The sequence below is a fragment of the Dermacentor albipictus genome, chromosome 1 (assembly GCF_038994185.2).
Source record: "Dermacentor albipictus isolate Rhodes 1998 colony chromosome 1, USDA_Dalb.pri_finalv2, whole genome shotgun sequence".
Lineage (NCBI taxonomy): Eukaryota > Metazoa > Arthropoda > Arachnida > Ixodida > Ixodidae > Dermacentor > Dermacentor albipictus.
The window spans coordinates 516,926,720-516,944,867 of NC_091821.1; the positions used below are offsets into that span (position 1 = coordinate 516,926,720).

Below are 18,148 nucleotides of genomic sequence, written 5' to 3' on the forward strand. Positions count from 1 at the left end.
GTCTCAGGTAGATGGCCGCGCTGTGGGCGCAGTCCTTGCAGTCTCCGGCTAGCAGACTAGTCTTGAGCGATGTCCGTTTTGTCCTCGGGCTTCGGGCTTGGATCGCGGCTTTGCGGGGGCGTTCACTAGATGAAAGCACAAGCACCTCCACCAGATGTCACGTGGTAGTGACTGTGAAGAAATCAGCCAAACTGAGAAAGACGAAACTATCGTTTTATTGTGCCAACCTGTGCCCTCAAAAACAGGCTACACTCAAAGAACGGCGACAGCGGCGAACACAGTCCGCGATCGCCGAAAATCTGATCAAGCGCGTCGGCTTTTATACATCAATCGTTGAATGTTCCAGACCAATCGCTGGGACCCGCGCGCCCTCCACAAAGTTCTACATTATTCGCGTTGCGCACACATGCAATCAGATAACACAATGTTCAGTCACAGACACTGGATGGAACCATCGATAACGTTCCGGAATTGAATTATGAATTGACCATAATTCATCTCTTAGCAGCGTAACATCGGGTGTGCCACAGGGTGCTGGTTTATCGCCTCTACTATTCCTCATCTACATCAATGACTTACCTGCTAACGTTAAGAATAAATTGCGTGTTTTCGCGGACGACTGTGTCCTATATTCCCCAATCAAAAGCTCGAATGAAATCACCGCACTACAACAGGATCTCGATTCTATCGCAGTATGGTGCGAGAAATGGTACATGCCACTTAACCTTACTAAATGCAAAGCTCTGTCATTCACCCGCAACCACAGCTTAACCAGTCACACCTACACAATAAATTCAGCTCCTATCAATCATGCCCCGTCTTACAAATATCTCGGCGTTCACATGACATCGACACTATCATGGGCAACTCATATTGACATCATCTGTTCTAATGCTTCACCCACCCTTGGATATCTAAAACGCAACCTGAAAGCCGCATCACCAGAAATAAAAAAGCTAGCATATCTAACATTCGTACGTCCTCAGTTAGAATATGCGTCATCTATCTGGCACCCTTCCCAATCATATCTAACCTATGACATAGAAGCAATACAAAATCGCGCTACTCGGTTTATAACTTCCAATTACTCTCGTGATACCAGCATAACCGCACTAAAACGTACACTTAAACTACCATCACTTGCTTCCCGCCGGATCATCTCTCGTCTCTGCTTGCTTCACACCTTTTATTACCATCCACACTCCAGGCATTCCCTGTTAAATCCACCCTTACGTACATCCTCTCGCTTAAGCCACAGTCGTCCCATAGCAAACATTAATACCCGATCGTCTGCCATGAACACTTCATTCTTTCCCGACGCTATAACCCATTGGAACCATCTCCCAGAAGATATCGTGTCATGCACTGACCGTAAAACGTTCCGCGAAATGTTAAATAACCACACTGCTTAATTACTGATCCCACCGACCCTTACTCTAACACGATGTTGCTTTTTTTTCACAATTGTTCCTGGCTTGTATTTGTTTATTGTTGTTTCCTTACTGTTCTGTACCTTTCTTCTAACAATGTTACAATGCTTAAAGCCCTCCCTTATGTAATGCCTCCGGGCCTTTAAGGTGAAAATAAATGAAATGAAATGAAATGAAACTTCCCTCACATGCAAGCCCATCCTGCGCTGTGCGATAACATTTGTTAGGCGGTGGAACTTTCGCCCGATGAAGACAAGTACACTTGTCAATATCGTATGAGTATAGGAAGTGAATGAATCATGTGGCGCGATTTTGCACTGACTCAAGATCGTTTATGACATATTCTTGGGGCGGGTTCTATACGTCGGAGGCAAGTTCGAGTTTTGGTCTGATGAGTAACTGGTACGCGAGCAACTTTACGTACTGGATGGATGGCATACGAGATGTTTTAGGAAGCCCAGTATTTTGTTAGCGGATGAAATGATGTTAGTTATATGCGCATTTCAGGTTAGATCACTAGAGAATGTGACACTTAGATATCGGAACGATGATACTGACTCTACAGGGATGTTAGCGATAATATATGAAAATGTAAGGGGTTTTTTCGGCGGGAGATAGAAAAAAGCTTGCATTTATTCGGATTAAGAGACAGAAGCCACTACTCACGCCATTATTCAATGTGGTTAAGGCCTTCCTGTAGGGTTACTTGATCGTGGGTGTTAGTTACTGTTCGGTAGATAACTTAGCCGTTCGCAAACACTCGGATTTTGCAAGATATATAAAGGGGTAAGTCGTTAAAATATATTATGAATAGAAGAGGGCCGAGGATTGAATGAATTTTGAAGTACACTTGATGTTACTTTGAGAATGTCGCAATATTCGTTATTGACATCCACGCATTGAGAACTGCTAGATAGGAATGCTTCAATCCATTTTAGTAATGTAGGGCCCAAGTTTAATTGGGATAATTTTAGCATAAGTCGTTGGTGGGGACTGTGTCGAATGCCTGTGACTAATCTAGAAAGGTGGTGTCAGCTTGCAAGTTGTTGTTCAAGGTTAGCGTGCAGGTCGTGAAGAAAGATTACTAGATGTGTTTCGCAACGGAGTCCTTCCCGAATGCCATGCTGGCTGGGGTGAAAGAAGTTAAAATCTAGAAAGTTTTCAACCTGAGAGTAGATGACATGTTCCATGAGTTTGCACGGGACGCTTGTTAGAGAAATTGGCCGGTAGTTCTGTGGAAAGCTTTTATCACCTGATTTGTAGATCGGAACGACCTTGCCCATTTTCCAATCATCTGGAAGGTTCCCGGTGGAGAGTGACTGTGCATAAATCCTACAAGAATGGGGCGATGATATCACGAATGTTTTAACACTTTGGAATTAATTTCGTCAATGCCACCTGAAAAAGACAGTTTCATATTTTAAATTATAGACGAAATACCATCAGTGCAAGAAGTGATGGAACACATACTGGATGTCAATAGTATGATTGGGGTCAGGGAACATACGCTGGATTCCTTCGGGAATACGGACGAAAATGCGGTGTTAAAGGCATTGGTGCATTCCTTATCTGTGAATACGGGTCCTCATTCGTTAGTAAGGCTGATGGTGCAAGTGGAGTGAGGATTTACAACTTGCCAAAATTTTCGCGTGTTATCTGCTAGCATACCTGGTAGATCCCGGTTCAAAAACGCGCATGTTGCGTTACAAATTGCGCTTGTATATTCTTTTTCTCCCTTGTCATATTTCACTCAAGCTCAGGGTGGTTCCTTCGCTTTCGCTGCGTGAAACGTATGTTTTTTTTTTTCTATTCGCTAATCTGTTCAGTTTGTGAACCAGGGTTTCTGTGGCGTAGCATGGAATGATACTTTGGGCAATAAATTTGCTAGTTAGTTCAATAATTTTATGTTTAAGGATCACCCAGTTACCATGCATGGATCGAGTAGAAAAGGTACTTTCGCCAACCGGAAAGAAGTTTCTGAGCTCGTTTTTTATGGCGTCATAATTGCCTTCATCATATAATGTAATTGTTTTCTTGATTTCATCACGTTGTTGAAGGGAGAAGGAAAAATTTGGAGGTATTAATTTGTGATCACTAATTTCGAGTAAGTATAAAATTAAGGACAAACAATCAGAATGATTGGTTAGTATTGAATCTAGGGTGTTAGCACAATTACCAGCAATGCGCGTGGGCTCTGATGCTAGTTTAGTTATGATGAAATTCAAACAAATGCCAATAAACTCTCTTGCTTCAACAGCATTTGCTGACAAGTGTGTCGTGTTATGGCAATCAATTTTAGGGAAGTTGAAGTCACCAAAAATAAACTATGAGCCTTATGCTGAATGGCGTGAGTGTGTTCATTATATTGTTTAGATCACGTGAAAAATTTAGATTAGTGTTCGGCGGCCTGTAACACAAACCCCGAGTAGTATTGTTTGAGGGGAAGCGTGGCAAATTAACCACGAAATTTCAATGTCAGATTGAATGCTGACAACAGAACAAGATATATCTGGGCCAACAGCGATCAGTGCCTCCTCGGCCGCGTTTGCGGTCCGTGCGGAATAGTAGAAAATGTGGTACATCCGAAAGCACACTTTGGCGTCTGTTACTTCATCGGTAAGCCATGTTTCTGATAGCAACTTTATATTGCTGTTGGAAGATGCCACAAGGTTAGACACGACTTGACGCTTCCGTAGGAGACTGCGAATATTCGTGAAGATTACAGAAAAAAAAGGATCATTTCGTGATTGGATTCGGGGGTGGTCCAGTTTACTGTTCGGGCAAGGTGATCGCTATGCGATTTCTTTGACGGTTGCGATGCGTGGTGAAAATTATAGCACTTCGAGTCCATGGGTAAAGCTTTGAAACGTATTTGAAAATTTCCTGATTTCTTCTTGGCAACAGCAACTAGGCTACGGCAGCCAGTACGAACCGAGCGGGAAAGATTGTCAGCAATACCGATTTTTTTTTTCAATTTTCGGGCGTTTGCAAGGGCGTATTCCTTGATTTTGTAGAACCTGAAGTTAATTATTGGGCTGCAGCGATCATTTGAATGGCGTCCGAGACGATGCCCGCGATCTATTTCTTTGGGGTTGACTTTTATCTTTAGGTGCTCGACACAGTGGTTTATAGCACGTTTTCCTGTTTCAATATTTGTATATTTCGCGTTAAGATCTGGAAGGTAATATACTATTAGGTTTTCGCGGCGTGAGCGGTTTTTCGCGTCATACAACCTGTTTTCATGTTCAGAGACTAAGCAGGCGGTTGAATTAGTGCCCGCTTGAATTGCCAGGACGTCTGCTCGCAGTGGCAAAACGCTCTAGTAGTGTCGTTGAATTTCTGTCTTGCGCTTGTTGGGATCCGATAATATTTGTCAGTTGTTAGGAGCTGGTTTTTTCGTTCTTTAACTTCAGAGATGCGTTTGCTTAGGCCAGTGCCAATTTTTTGAATTCTGCGAGGATTTTTTTTTTTTCCATTTCCGGACCAGGGTTAGTCTCGATGTCCCCCAATAACAACAATAGTACAAAGCAATCAGCATGAAAACACTCAGTAATGATAGCGAAAAGGCACTGCGGGCTTGGCGGCTGCACTAGAAAGTAATTAATTTACATTTTTGCATTAAGTGTGCTTACAAAACTGAATTGTCTGGATCAACGGGTAAGTGAACTGCGTTGTGGCACAGCTACCAAGCCCACAATGTGCAGACGACGGTCGTCGGGGATATATAGATGTTTGCAGTGGTGTTGCAAACTTCGATAGGGCTGTCCAAGGTGAAGTGGGAAGGGTTGTCTATTCACGGTGCGCACAGCAGTGTCGGAGCGGTGGCGGCCGGAGAGTTTCCAGGACCTGCTTTGCCATTGACAGTCAGGAAGCTGCGGTTAGAAGAGAGGTCCAAAGGAGGGACTGCCAGGTCAGCGAGCAGCAGAAGAACGACAGCTATGAGGAACACCTGCATTGATTGGATCAACGGCTAAGTGAACTGCGTTGTGGCATAGCTACCAAGCACACAAGGTGCAGTCGACGGTCGCCGGTGATATGTAGCTGCTTGGAGTGGTGATGCCAACTTCGATTAGCCTGTTCAAGGTGAAGTGATAGAGAGGTGATCCAGCCACGGTGCGCACAACAGTGTAAGAGCGGTGGCGGCGGGGGAGTTGCCAGGGCCTGCTTCGCCATTGCGAGGCAGGAATGTGCAGTTCAAAGAGGGGTCCAGCGGAGGGACTGCCAGGCCAGGGAGCATCAGGCGAAAGACAGCTATGAGGAACACTTGCATTGATTTGATCGACAGGTAAGTGAACTTCGTCGAGGCACAGCTACTAAGCCCAAATATTTAGAAGCATCCCAAACAAAGCTTCTTCACACAGCTAGTAGAACATCATTACGCAATAATTAGAAACGTGCGCTCTTACTCAAAAAGGAAAAAAAAACAATACATTTTTGTTGCGATCCCTAACAAAGATAAAGTGAAGAAACTAACAAAGCACAATTCTACCATAATACGTAACACTAATTTTATTAAAATAAATATGGTAACACCACTAATACAATAACTAACCGCAATAGTATAATATAACAACAGGTATACGGATGCCCATTAACAAGAATAACACAATAAATAATACATTAGGCATCAGAAACCAAGGTAACCTTTTTTGTAGAAAAAAGTACATTACATAGAAGACCCGATTTTAATAGAGAAATTGAGTCAATAAATGAATTATTAGTTCAGAAATATTTCTCGTTATATATTTACTGTGGGTTTGTCTAAGTCATTATGTTTATTTAGGATAAATGGAAGGTTATGTTTCAAACGCTGGTGCTTGTAGCCGGTAGGAAAAGTGGGCATAAGCCACTCCCCCACGTAACGAGCATTGATATCATGATATCATGACTGTAGCGCGGCAGAAATGCAATAGTGTGAATGAAGAAGAGGAAATGTAAAATGATGCAGATGTAGAGCTTCAAATATGCTTGTCGAGAACAACGCGCACCCTGCGATACCTGATCGACCCTCAAAAAAGTAAAGCGACGCCGACCTAACCTGTGCACTATAGACAAGAACGGCACCGAGAGCGGCGCTGCTGCGCCGGCGTTGAGAGCGCCGCATGCGGAGCAAAATTCTATTAGCCGGTGGTACCCCTCTCCCATCTCTCGTTCGCGCCGCCTTGATTGCCTCCTGCACTGCGCGTGTTTGGGCACGTTTCGCGCCGCGCGCGGTGTGTGCGCGTGGACATTTCTTTCGAAGGGCGGTGTACAGTCTCTCTCACATTTAGGGGAAAACTCGAAGCGCATTGCATCGCGATGCGGCGAGCGCTTGAGTCAAGCGGCGGCAGCAGCTCGCGCAGATGCTTGAGGGGCGGGATCTTGAACGGCGTCGTCTGCTACGGCGACGCACGCTGGCCGCATTGTCGAGAAACGTTCTACTGTCAGGTGCAGGGCGCTGATCACATCGTTACTGCGTGAAAGGAGCCGGTATTCTTTGCTAAGCGTTGCGCGACGCCCACTGATACGCCTCGAATGTAAGTTCATCGCTGCATGGCAGTCATAGACGACGTACCGATTCCATACATTCTTGACGGCCCGTTTCTGGAAGGCGACTATATATTCTAACGCAATAGGACGCCGATCCACACTGCTCGTGCTGTGCAAGAACTGCTAGAAGAGCGCGCAGTCACTCTCTTGGAGCGGCCGCCTCAATCTCCGGGCGCCAACATCATTTAAAATGTCTGGGGCTCGTTGAAAGTATCGCTGGCGCAACATCCCCTCTATCAGTCACCCGAGGATAGGCTTCGATCCACCATCGTCAGCGACTGAGATGTGCTGCGAATGAACACATCCCTGATCAAGTCATTCTACACTTCACTGCCTTCCAGGATGAGCGCTGTCATCGCTGCCGCTGGGGACATGACGAGATATACTAACTGAAGTTCCGAGCGTGACGTGTCCAATTCCCCACCGGCGGGCAGGGTCTGTCTGGTGTAGCGAATGATTGTCGAGAAAAATCACTTCCAGCTCATTGTCTGAACCTAAAACTTTCATTTAATCGAATCCGTTTGTTTCATCGTGTTCGACTCCCATTGTTGAGTGCCGTTTTCCTTTCGAGCCAAACAAGGACTGAGCACGTTGCGCGCTCATCTTGGTGCGTCTTGTCGCTGCTCATTACGGTCGCACACACAGTGAAGAAATATACGTGCACACGCTCAGTACTCCGGCCTTTCGAAAGAACAAATGAACCATGCTGTCAAAAGAAGTTTGTGGAACTCCATTATCGCCAATGAAGGATCAGAGTTTGGCGACGCACAACGTTTAGTAAAGAATATCAGCTCAGTTCTCGCAGTACCGATGAAATCGGTGCACTGCCCCTGACAGTACCACGCTTCCCGAAAATGCGGCCAGCGCGCGCCGCCGTAGCAGACGACGCAGATCACGACACCGCCCCTCAAGCGTGTGCGCCTGCTCGAGCTGCTGCCGCCGCACGACTCCATTGCTTGCCGCATCGCGATGCAATACGTTCTGAGTTTTCCCCTTAGTGTGAAACAAACTGCACACGCTATATTTGCCTTTAAGAATTAAGGTCGGTACGCTTGACGATTATTTTTATGGCTGCAATGCGGCGAACGGGCAGCGTCTGCTTAACCATGTAAGGGACGCTGAGCAGGTAATTGGAAACGACATCGTATGTGCCGCCGGAAAAATCGTCAGCACATACGATGCGGCACATACATACGGCACCTACGAGCTAAAGTCATTTTTGCAGTTTCTCACATTATGTTTGCTACAAATCCGTGTTGTCTCTGATGGCGACAACGGACTTCTATCGACACTGTGCGGAAATAAACAAGATATATCGCTGCATAGCACAAGTACGACATGCGCACACAACTTTAACTAGTACGTCCCCTACAATATGGAATAGAGGCAGCAATGTAGACAGCTTGGTCATTTTTCAACAGTACTCAAGAGACGGAAGTTGAAAGTATTATTAATCATTCCTGCTTCAGCAATGCCGGCGCGACCAAGACGCGGGTGTGTATCGTCCAGTAACCCGATCGATCGGTGCGGTGGTGAAGCGGGAATGAACTCCGGCCATGTTCAATGCATCATGCACATATTCAATTTCTCGGCACGCGTGAACTTCGGCCACTGCTAGTGCATACAACAGACGTGGTTTCCATTCTTAGACAGCGCACACACAAACGAAACACGAGAAAGAAGACAGGACAAGCGCTCGTTTAACTTAAAGTTTTTATATGAATAAAAGGATTATGTACCGAGTAATTATTAATTTCACGTGGGTTACATATAGGAACCGTCATACACTCAGGAGTGATCAATAAACGAGCTCGCTTCGTTTGCCAGATGTTTACTTCGCTCGGCGCATAATCATGTCTGTCGTCTGCTTCTTTCGTACCATTTTCTTGTGAATCGGCAGAATTTCACTGGTGGCATCAACCTTTTCATGTTTACATTGCTGTCGTGACAGTTAACAACACAATAATAATTTCCGGTCATCCGAAGAGGCGCCGTCGCAAACATGAGACGTTTCGCGCGCAGCGCGAACTGAACGCGGGCGCGACCGCGAAGGGAAGCGGCGACGGAAACCACCGTTGGAGATGAAATCGTGCCGCCAGGGGAGAAACGAGCGCTGGCGTCTAGGATGAAACTTGGCGTGCGGTCGTCTATACCGCACGAATAAGATGGCTCGGATACAGACCTTCTGAAGGAGATTCGTTACAAGTACATAGGATCGAACCCCACAGAAGACCTAAAACCATACACGGGAGGCCAAAATGAGCTCCGAACGGCGTGAGAAACAGGGCCCTCTTTAACCTCGGTGACTCTTCCGTCGAGGCCCTCACACGTTACAGGAACGCGTGCTGAGAAAAAGGCAGCATCCCGAAGCAGTAGAAAGCTGCTCAAGTTGTCATAATCCCAAAGAGGGGAAAAATTACGCATCGATAACCTCACTTCCTGCGTAGAGAGACTATTAGAGCACGTCGTCCTGACCCGACTCAGCAACCATCTATTGGGCTAGTTGGTCTAACATTATAAATTCCAAATAGAGCACGAAAAATGCCTTATCTGCATACGGTATCACACAACGGTCGCGAACAGGCATCATATTCTTGTGCTCTTTATGGCTCCTAATAAGCTTTCCGGGCTCTGCCCTCCGATTTGCGTTAAGAGCAATCGAGGTTCCGAAACCGGACTCGAACACCTCCACGTAGGGTTTGCGACAGCAGTGCTGTGTTAAGTTCTCTTGAAGTGTGTACATCGCCCAAACCGAACGGCGCATCAACGACCGACTCGAGGAGCATGCGCTAAAAGTTAAGAAAAAAGAGGACAAATATGCACATTTCGTTGTCCATACCAAGGCATATGTTTTCGAGGCACTTTCTTCTGAGACTACTATCTTAGGTAAGTCTGCAAACCAAATGGCTCGAGTGGATCTAGAAGCATTGCATATGTACAAAAATTCCACTAAATGTGTAAGCGAAGCATGTTTTCTTTTGTGCAGTGTCGAACAGGACTTGTCGAATTCTTCTATTTAAAGGAGGCAGCAGTACTGTCCACCTTCATAGTTGTGTTTTCAATTCACCTTTGCATGGGAAAAGGGGTGCGACACTCATGCGTGGCTCACTTTAAAATATCGGATGGTGAGTCGATGGGAATGAGCAGTTGGTGGTAGCGTTCTTTCACGTCTCTCGTGTCTTCTGTATGTGTGTGTAAATTATCTGCGCTTTATTTGCAATTTACGACTTAGGAAATGCATAAATGTAACGGGCCTCTTTCCTTATTCCGTGCTCGGATTCAGACCCAAGCTGTCCACCCAGGACGTAATGTTAATGATAAAATACCAAATTATATGTGGCGAGCGATGCTCCCCACTCGACACCAGGGTGATACTGCCCATAGACCTCGTCAAGGCCTTTGATAATATCAAACATTTGGCCATACTCGGAATTCTAAAAAAATGTTGTGTAGGTAAAAAGGCCTACAACCATATTAAGGACTTCCTGCCCTTAATATAGTCGCTGACCGTAGGGCTCCTTGAATCAGACACCCTGAAACAGGAAGGCAGAGGCACGCTGCAAGGCTCGGTCCTCTTGCCTTTCCTTTTCAACGTGGCCATAATAGGTCTCCTAGCAATGGTAGAAATCATAGAGGAGCTCAGCCTCAGCTTCTGTGCAGGCAACCTGTGCGCCGCCGGAGTGAATGATGGTCACGTACAGGGAACCCTGCAAAGAGCCATAAACGAAGTACATCGCGCCGCGAGGATTAAGCTGTTCTCAGCAACAATCGGAAATGCTGCTTTACCGCCCAATCTGGCGAGGATGCCAAGTAAACAAAGGCGCCTAACATCCATCCTTACGCCACGGCAACAGTCCTTATTCCGACAATCAGTATCATGAAGGTCTTCGACTTCCATACAGACAAACGGAGGCAACATACACACAATAATGACGCTGGAAAATAGCATCAATCATACGTCCCGCCTCATTGCGCGGATCGCCAATCGGCATTTCATGATTAAAGAAGGCATACTTGCCAGACTCATCCAGGCATTCGTTTTAAGCCGAATAGCCTATGCCGCTCCTTCTTTAGACTTCCAAACGTACCAGAGGAATAAAATCAACGCCCTCGTCAGAAATGCCTTCAAACAAGCAGTGGGCACGCCGGTTGCGGTCTCCATTGACAGGTTCAAGGCACTCGGTGTACACGACACCTTCGATTAGCTCATCGAATCTCAAAGAATGGCATAGCTAGAGACGGCACAGGACGGGACACCCTAAACGCCCTAGGCATTACATAGGAATCTGATACTGGAACGAAGCTCGACCTCCCCTACGAAGTACGCGACCACATTCACACCTCTCCCGTGCCGAGAAACATGCACCCAGTGCATGGCGTGAGGCACACGCAGGCCAGGACCAAGGAAATACATAAGCGTATTGAAAACTCAGACGACGTGGGTGATTATAATGGTTGCGACTCCATAATCGTAGCAGTAGTTGATCGCAAGGCTAATTCCATCGCATTTGGCACGGTTAGGACGGCCGTACCGCAGGCAGGCGAATAAGTGGCTATTGTCATGACAAGGACGACTGCTTCCAAAGATAAAATCATAGTCAGCCACTCCAAATTCACTGTTCGAAATTTCACGAGCGCGCACATATCGCCTGAAGCACTACGAATTCTGTCGACCGGCTATAAAGACCAAACAGTTAGGGATGTACAGATTATATGGGGACCGGCTCACTCTAGCTTCAGTGGTAATGAATAAGCGCACGACGAGGTACAGGGTTTGTTCATCGGATCGGCGATGACGGTGACCTTTGCAGATCTTAAGCTCAAAGTAGTTTTTTACCGCAAGTACGCCACTTGATCTGCGGCGTTTTTTTTTAATTAGTAGAACACAATATCACCAACCTTCTTCGCCACATTTACACAGCAGTTTAAAAAAATGCGCTCACACACAGCTGAACGCCCAAACTGCACGCCATATCTCGCTACCTAACCAAATCGGCAAGGCGTGCCGACGTCTAGGTGCTGTTTTCATCATCTAAGAAACAGGAAGCCTTCTGCAAACGGCTAAACGGAATAATGCATACACATCAATTTGCATTGACTGTAACGCCTGTTTCAGGCTGTGGTTACTACATAAGTAATTTGCGATTAAAACCATGCGAACACGTTTTTGAATTAGGCAAAGAATATTGTTTATAAAATTATTGAGTGGGCAAAAAGCATATGCAGGAAAAACCAGTAGGTGTCTTAATGAAATGTTGCATGGGTATTCAAACTTGTGAGAAAGATCGACAAGCACCACTTTTGCAGCACTTGCGGGCGCACACTTATTTTTGATGAAGCCTGCGATGTACTGAGTAACTTGAGTGTCCGAGTACTGGATGTTTTGTTGCCATGCCTCAATAATAAATATTCTGCGTGCATTAGCCCGTCATCGGTATTATGTGGCAAGAATATATATCTCAATGTCTAGATATTTGATATCTGCGCACTTTTAGTTGCGACTGACACATTTAGTTAAGCATAGAATACATAAAGCATAAAGTAACGCTGCTATAAGATTTACAACAATCTTCACCGACCAGGCGGAAATTCGCCAGGTTCACGATTTCCTGACATTCTTATTTTTTATCTCGTTTTGGCTATTCGCTCTTTACGAACGTTATCTGTTATCCTTGTTACTTTTCTTTTTCGTTGATCAAACAGTCTCTAATTAACTCACCTGCCTGCCATCCGCTTGATCACCGTTGACGGCCGGCCGGCCGTTCATTCCTTGTTGACGCGCTGATGTGACGATGATAATATTGGAATACTTTCTAGCCTGTCTTCTTTGGCATTCCTGTAGTTAGCGATGCTTTCTTATATCAAATTTGTAATTTGTTTTCTAATAATAATTTATTGCGGATTGCATCAATGCTGATAATTGCAACATGTGTTCACCACAATCTAGGCAGCTATCTTATTGCGGACGCGGCTACAACATTTGCGGCGTGCCAATAATATAACATCGCATGCGATGTGGTGCCAACATTGAAACATCTTAACTGTAACAGAACTCAAAAAGGTACGGCCGAATGAAAGCAAGTCAGACAATGAAATGTCCTGTTTCTCACGTGCTTGCTCGGCAACTGAAGTATTGCCGTAAAGACAAGCGTTGAATTTAGTGAAAATAGCCAGTGCCTTACGCATGCCGCGTTACAGTGACAAACACTTATAATACCAGTGATGAGTCCGAGGGAGAAGTAGAGGAACTTGATGCCTGTCGCGTAGACACTGATGAACAGCCCGAACGAGGACATGACCGAACCGAGGATGGCGATGCGCCGGCAGCCATACCGGATCGTCAGCCCGCTCGCCACGGGACCTGCGTCAGGTGGGCGTTCTTTGTGAATCGCAGAAACAAAGAAAGGCGCTAGTCGGAAGCTTGACATTCGTGAAATAGCCAGCGTCGGCAGGAAGAAGAAACACTTGGGAGAGGGATTTTAAAGACTGCGAGTAATGGGCAACGACCCAGCGACGGGGAGCTATATAGTGGCATCTCTTATGCGTGCCGTATTACAAGCAGTGGCCAGAGGGTGTCGTGCGGTATAGAGCGCGTTCCCAGGAGTGCGGATAGCAAGCTGGGAGGTGTCAGTCACGCCGAGGAGCGAAACAAAGTCCTCGCTGTCCTTATTTGTATATATCCCCTCAAGCACTTTTTTTCCTACAGGCGATGAAAATTTCACGAAAGGCAGACATGCAGATGTGCTGTTAAGCGCCCTATTATTATCACCTAATTGTGACGGCGCAAGCTAGCAGGCAGCCAGGCAAGAAGGTGAGATGGTGAAAATAAACTTCAGTGGGCAAACTTGCGGCTCTAGGCGGCGATGGTAGCAAGCGTGATCGTTGCATGTCCACACCACAGTCCGTTAATGATGCCGGGGCCACATGGTTTTCCAGAGAGCGCTGGCGATCAAGTTTGCTCTAGAAGATGCCACAAAGATCTCGGAGCATTCTCGTAAGTTGGCGATAAATGGCCCGTTTGTTTAGGAACACAGAGAGGGTTCGAGCCGCATGCGCAATCTAACATGGCCAGCGCCAGAGAAAGATATATTCCCATGGGTGGGCAGTGCAACCCGGACGAAGGACAAAAGGAAGTGCACGATTCGAGCGGAGACTAACAACTGGCTTATTTTTAAACAAGTGGTTAAATATACAGGGCATGTGATCATGTGATAAAGTGACTATGATCAGATGGGGCATGGGATAAAAATGAAATATGGTGTTCAGGTCGTCTTTTCAGCTAAAAACTCATTAAACAAGATTTGCCATCGCGTCAATAGACCGAAGGAAGCGCCCAAGGCCATGTGCCGCGTCAAACACACGGGAGAGCTTTGGCCTGCTCGGTGGGGGTGGTCTATGTTATTCCACTTTCGTGCGGCAAAAATTACTTTGTGTAGACGGGACGCAAACTTAACATCCGCCTTATGGAGCACCAAAGTGCAATCAGGAATGCAACAGGCTGCAATCTGGCCGCGCATTGTCGAAATTGCCCATGTAACCTGTGTTCGAAGAATACGGAACATTCTATAAAAATGGTAATCAAGTCAAACATCAGGTTATGGAAGCCTGCTTCATGCATGTCAACTCAGGCACATGCGTCAGCCAGATTGCTATCTCTCTGAATGATAAATAAATGGAGTGTGAAGAAGAAGACTTGGGCCGGCGTGGACGTGACATTGTCCCCGTCTCGCGTCTCAAGCCCTACCACGACCCTCTGCCTCCCGATTCTTAAGTCGCCAGGATGGCTCTTTTTGTCCGGGGGGAGATTGTGAAGAAGACGCGCCTCGCGGCACAGCCGCATCGCTAACGCGCGGCTCGTCTCGGCTCGTGCTGTTGATTGCTGGCGTCCGTTTGGACAGTGCATCGGGCTGCTTCGCCATTCCCGGTTGCTGTGCCTTTATATTAGGAGCCGTCAATAAACCTTTTCTCAGGTGTTTTTGAATGGCAAGATAGTCTGACACCTTTTCACCACTTGTACGCGTCCCTTCATCAAATGATCACATTCTCAATATATATATTACCATGTTTAATAAAATAAATCAGTTGTTAGTCTGCGCTCGTATCGCGAACTTCTTTTTGTCCATTGTCCAGATTGCGCTGCCCACCGATAGCAATATGTTCAGTCACCAACTCACCCAGCTTGCTGCGTCAATTCAGAAAGAAGATAACAAGGAAGTTGCCGAAGCGATAAACAATAGTAATGAAGCACATGGGCCAATATGTGTTGAATAAAGCGACATATCATATATCGTAGATAAAACGCTTTCTATCATATTGTTACGCATGAAGAAAACGAAGACCGATGAACGTGCTTGCGGTCCCGAGTAGAGGAAGGAAGAAGAGGACGACGCTGAGTTGATTAACCAGCTGGCCACTCTTGCGCTCACCTTCGCAACCTAAAGTAAACTGTCCCCTTCATCCGTAAGGGTTAAAAACGGTCTCCTTCGCGAGTAACAAAGTGGTGGAGGTGCTGGGTACCACTGACAACAACGGAACCATCACTGCCACAGCTTCGTCGAAGCCGTCGACTTGCCGGCCTCCCGCCATCAGCCGTGACCGTCTTCGAGATGCCAGAAGAAGGAGCCGCTCCGAGGGCAGCGCCTAGGAGTCCACTGCCATACTACCGAGTTCCACCCACCTTCGGAGGCAAAGCGGGGGAAGATGCCGACGAGTGGCTCGTCCACTACAAACCAGTGAGCAAGTCCAACGGGTGGGATGCAACCGCTCAGCTCACTAATGTGGTGTTCTTCGTGACCGATACCGCCCTCGTGTGGTACGAGAACCACGAGGACGCGCTTACGACGTGGGAACATTTTGTTGACGAGCTAAAGGCGTGTTTCGGGGACTCAGTCACCAAAAATAAGCGTGCGGAGCAGACACAGTCTCAACGGGCGCAGCTACCAGGTGAGACATGCACAACATATATCGAAGAAGTATTAAAGCTGTGCAAGGTGGTCAGTGCTCGCATGTCGGAAGAAGACAAAGTTGGACATTTGCTGAAAGGAGTGGCTGAGGATGTGTACAATTTTCTAATTGGAAAGGAGAGCCTCAGTTCTGTGTCTGGCGTCATTCGGCACTGCAGAACTTTTGAAACGCTCAAGACGCGTCGGATTGCGCCAAAGTTTGGTCGATCGGCAAACGTTAAGACGGTTGCCAGTGTGGACACGAGTCCTTGCCTCGACCTTCCTTCCACCATCCGACAGATTGTCCGCGAGGAACTTTCCCGCCGCGAGGAGTTGTTGCATTCAACTGCTGACCACCATGGCGTGTACACGCCACGTGTGGCTATGACGACGCGGCATTCGGCCCCTTGGCAACCGATGGTTACTGCAACGGCCGTAGAGTACAGCGCAAGCCCACAGTCGAGGATGACAACACGCCCTCCGACTCCGCCCTATGACCAACGCACTCAACGCACGCCTACTCGACGCCCTATGTATCGTCGTGACACACGCCACGAACCAACCCACTACACGCGGGAAAATGGTAATATCCGCTTCACCGACGAACAACCAAGGTTTCGACCTCTCCGAGTGTGTTATTCCTGCGGTGTCCCGGGCCACATATCGCGGTTTTGCAGCCACCGTATAACCACGTGGTATGGCCAGCCCTCAGAGTTTTCTCGGCCCTCAGAATGGTCACACGGTGCCCCGTGGACAGCACACGTATCATCTGGCGACGAGTGTTGGCTGCACAGCTCCCGGAATCGCTCCCCGGCGTCTGACAGGAGTTTGACACCCCCACCGCAACGTCGTGCTCCCCGTTCTCCCTCATCGCGGCATCGCACCACGTCCCCTTCGTCACCGAAAAACTAGCTAGCGCGGCCGATGGAGGTGAGGTCGCTTGAGACATGCTACTGTCAGAAATACCTCCCGTGTTGATGCTGAAAAACAAAGTGCGCGTTTTGTAGGTAATGTCCCTGTGATGGCTCTGGTGGACACAGGCGCAACAACTTCGGTTATGAGTGTCTAATTTAAACACGTGTTAGGGCGAAAGGTTTTGTTTAAATGGGACGAAGATTCAAAGTTCTGTGGAGTGAGTGGCGAGCCGTTGCGACCTATTGGGGTGTGTAGTGCTGACGTGTTTTTGGGAGGCCATGTTATTACTAGAGAGTTTGTAGTTATTCGTCGGTCAGCCCATGATGTTATTCTCGGCATGGACTTCTTGGGAGTGTGGTGCTACGGTCGACTGCCGCATAGGGAAGGTATTCGTAAGTGGTAGGATTCCATCAGGACTCCTGGAGAACCCTGTAGATCACGAATTTACTTTGTGTTTGTGGTGATACGGTCATACCTGCATCATCTACCGTTTGCGTTCCCGTTGTCTGTGGCGGCGGCGATTCCGACAGCTTCGAAGCCACCGCAGAACCGGTGCACTTTAACTGTGTGAAGAATGTGTTCGTGCCACATTGTGTGGTGTCGATCAAAGGCGGGCGCACTGGCTTATCGACAATAAACTGTTCTAAGGAGCCCGTTATACTACCAGACGGCATGAAATTAGCCTTCGCCAGAGAACACGCGTCCTTATCAGTGGCTGAACTTACAGATGTGCCGGAAGAACCTGATGGCCACAGTTCGGAAACAGCCTTTTTGTCAATGGTAAATAAATCGCTCAGCACGAGTGAACGCCGAACGATAGTGCCTGTGCTTTCGAAGCACGTTTCAGTATTTGACTTTGCGCAGAAGGACAAAATACCTGCAATCCCTGCGTCTCGAACGCGCCATACCATCAACACGGGTTCGGCTAATCCGATTAGACAAAAGCCATATGTGTTTCACCATCAGAGCGCCAGATTATCAACGAACAAGTGCACGAAATGATGAAAAATGGAGTCGTACAAGAGTCAGCGAGTCCGCGGGTAGCTCCAGTGATTCGTGTTACAAAAAAAAAGATGGATCTTGGAGATGTTGCGTCGACTATCGCCGTTTGAACGCTATAACAAAAAAGGGCGTGTATCCGCACCTACGTCTTGATGACCCAATAGACTGCCTTCATTCTGCCTCTTACTTTTCCTCAGTGGATTTACGATCTGGCTATTGGCATATTCCGATGCATCCTGACGACAACGAGAAGACTGCCTTTGTAACCCCTGGCGGGCTCTTCGAATTTAATGTGATGCCATTTGGATTGTGCAACGCTCCCGCAACTTT

The 18,148-nt window shown here is 47.1% G+C and overlaps 1 protein-coding gene across 5 annotated transcripts in view; it reads right to left on the bottom strand.

The window, feature by feature from the left end:
- The window catches only part of LOC135912448 (monocarboxylate transporter 13-like), a 610,659-nt gene that overhangs the window by 394,388 nt on the left and 198,123 nt on the right, over positions 1-18,148 (bottom strand). For all 5 annotated transcript variants that reach the window (XM_065444890.2, XM_070532620.1, XM_070532619.1 and 2 more), the window contains one exon: positions 13,177-13,320. In XM_065444890.2, coding sequence (XP_065300962.1) covers positions 13,177-13,320 — 144 coding nt within the window. The remainder of the gene's footprint in view (positions 1-13,176; positions 13,321-18,148) is intronic.